Source organism: Lontra canadensis, unplaced genomic scaffold, assembly GCF_010015895.1.
Source record: "Lontra canadensis isolate GAN:19392208 unplaced genomic scaffold, GSC_riverotter_1.0 scaffold2, whole genome shotgun sequence".
NCBI classification, from domain to species: Eukaryota; Metazoa; Chordata; class Mammalia; order Carnivora; family Mustelidae; genus Lontra; species Lontra canadensis.
In genome coordinates, this window is record NW_022630996.1 from 14,810,500 (window position 1) to 14,813,280 (window position 2,781).

General features: G+C 53.6%; 1 protein-coding gene across 1 annotated transcript in view; it reads right to left on the minus strand.

Annotated features, from left to right (window-relative positions):
- MEST overlaps positions 1-2,269 on the minus strand; it is a 13,581-nt gene extending 11,312 nt beyond the window's left edge. Inside the window, exon 1 of the mRNA XM_032869165.1 lies at positions 2,033-2,269. Within this exon, the coding sequence (XP_032725056.1) occupies positions 2,033-2,058 (26 nt within the window). The 5' untranslated portion in view covers positions 2,059-2,269. The remainder of the gene's footprint in view (positions 1-2,032) is intronic.
- Positions 2,270-2,781: the final 512 nt, after the last annotated feature.

A 2,781-nucleotide genomic window follows, 5' to 3' on the forward strand; every position in this document is an offset into this window, starting at 1 on the left:
AAAAAAAAAAAAAAAAAAAAATTTTTTTTTTTTTTTTTTTTTTTAATCTAAAACAAGTAAGGCTGTGGTCCCACAGGGGCCAAATCACCAGCGCCTTAAAGACTCTGAGCAGCACTGCCTATTTTTTTGGCATCGCCAGGGCAGTCTTTTTTTTTTTTTTTTTCCCTTCCTCCAAAGCAGCTGTCCAGAAAACACACCCAATGATTTGGTTGTATCTTTCAAGTTAATATTACAAATGATTCTCTAAAATGCCCCCCAAACATCATCATATCACCATTTTTACCCCACAATAGTAGCAGGCTACATCCCAGTATCTATTTGAAAAATGAGATGACAAGAAGTATCAGGTTTGGATATCATTAGCTATCATCTGTCCTGTACTTCAGCTCCTACATTTGCCCGTTCACATTTCATCACTCCTCCCCCCACCCCCCCCACCCCCGCTTTTCCTCTCATTCATTCAGGGGTTCCAGCGGAGCAATATCTGCAATGACTCAGCAGAGAGCCAGGGAGGGGCTATGAGAGGAGCCGGCAGAAGGAGGCTCCCTGCAAAGGGGAGGGGGGGAGTTGGGGGGATGGAGGGGGATTGGAAGGTGGAGTGGAGGGTGAGGGATGGGGGGATGGAGAGGGGTTGGAGGGTGGGGGTGGGGAGGGAAGTGGAGGAGGAGCGGAGGGTGGGGTGGGCAACAACTGTGCATTTTCCACTCCTGGACAACCCCACCCTCTATACCTTCCTTCTCTTTCACTCCACTAAAGAAAAGAGGCAACCTTTCAGGAAGCCGTTTTCTAGTTTAATTACTCGGTAAAAATGTCCCTAACGACATTTTGGGATTTTTAGTAGGGAAGCAATCTGGCAGTCAGTAGCCGAAAGGGATTAATCATTTTTTGACCCAAATCTCCATTACTTGACGAGCCACAAGTCAAGACTATAAATTCAGCAAACGCAAGTAACAAACGTTCTGGAAATTAATCAACCCTTCCAAGCCTTGATTTCTTCGTCTTGTAAAGAGGAAAAAATACATTTAATACCACCAAACCTGCCACCTTCCAGCGTCGGGTGAGGCTGTGAACTACTTTGTAATCAATGCAAACAATTCACGTGTAACATTATGATAGTTTGATCACATCATCATTCTCACTTAGCGTCTCATTACCGAAATCTGAAAAATACTTACGCCTCGGTGATACGGTACTGCAAGTTCTAGTCACACCTATGCAGTAACTCACGCCACAGCGATACCAGGGTCTTCAAATCCTAAATCGCGCCACAGCGATACCGGCGTCTACAAATCTTAAATTGCGCCACAGTAATACCAGGGTCTCGAAATTCTAAACCGTGCCAAGCGTGGGTCTAGAAACCCAAAATCACGCCAGGGAAATGCCGGGGTCTAAAAATCTTAAATCACACCAAAGCGTCACCAGGGTCTAGAAATTCTAAATAGCGCCTGAGCGATGCCGGGTCTAAAATCCTAAGTCGCATCTAAGCGGTATCAAAATCTAGAAATCCTAAATCGTGCCGGGGCGATGCCGGGGTCTAAAAATCCCAAACTGTGCCAAGGCGAAGATGGGGTCTAAAAATCTTAAATCGCACTAGGGCAACGCCGCGGTCTAGAAATCCTAAGTCGCGCCAGGGTGAAGCCGTGATCGAGAAATCTTGAAGTGTGCTAGGACGATACCAGGGTCTAGAAATCCTAAATTGCGCCATGGCGACACAGGGGTCTAAAAATCCTAAGTCGCATCAGAGCGATACCAGGGTACAGAAATATCAAATCTGGGAGATCTCCAGCTCAATATTCTACTGCGTGCAAGAGTGACATCCCCTCCCAAGTAAGCAGATAGGGCTCAGAGGGCAGGCAGGTGCTCCCCTCCACCCCACACCCTGGGTGGGGGGTTTTCCCTCCACTGCGGGAGTCGCGGTCCGGCAGCCCTGGCACGGACACACAGAGTCCCCACCAGCTAGCCTGCACCCACCCTCTCCCAGACGGCGGCTTGGAGCCAGCCACACCCCCTCGCGCCTGCCGCACGCACCCACCTGCGGAGGCGATCTCGGCGTACCATGGCCGCGTCTTATCCCATGCCGCCCGGCACACGGGTTTGGAGCACCGCGTGCCGCAGCTCCCGCAGCAGGGCAGGCTGGCCGGCAGCCGGGCACAGCCTACAGCCTGCGAGGGCGGCAGCGGCCGCGGCAAGCAGCGAGCAGCCACCCGGGCGTGCGCTGCGGCACTGCGCGAGGTGCGGCTGCCGCAGAGGAAGCACCAAGATGTGCTGGTTGCCGCGGCAGGGCCGAGTGAGTGGGCACCGACTTTTAGAGCCCACCCGCGCTCCGCCCCTGGCCCGCCCACCGCGCCGCAGTGCCCCTCCCGCCACAGCCACCGCCCCTCCCCGCCGCCCCTCCCGGCAGCCCGGCCGCCACAGCAGGGATGGAGCATCCTTCTCACAGCAGCACCTCTAGGGGGCACCGTTAGAGTTGTCGACCCCCGCCAGCACCCCACTGCTTCCTCACAGCCCCCCCCAACCCTGAGCTCTAGGTTCTGCAGCAGAAATTCTCCTCTGCTGAGTTAACACTGCAGGAAAAGACCACAGATCCCAAAATCCCAACACACACCCCAACCACAGACCACCACCCACAGTCCCCCGCCCCAACCCCAGAGGTGCAGGGGCTCAGAGCGGCCAAATGTGGTTACCTGCTCTCAGTCTGCACCACGCTCGAGGCATGGGTTCTGAACTAGGCGAGTACCCAGTCCAAAGCAGCGGTCCTCAAGTGCCCAACACCTCTTAGGT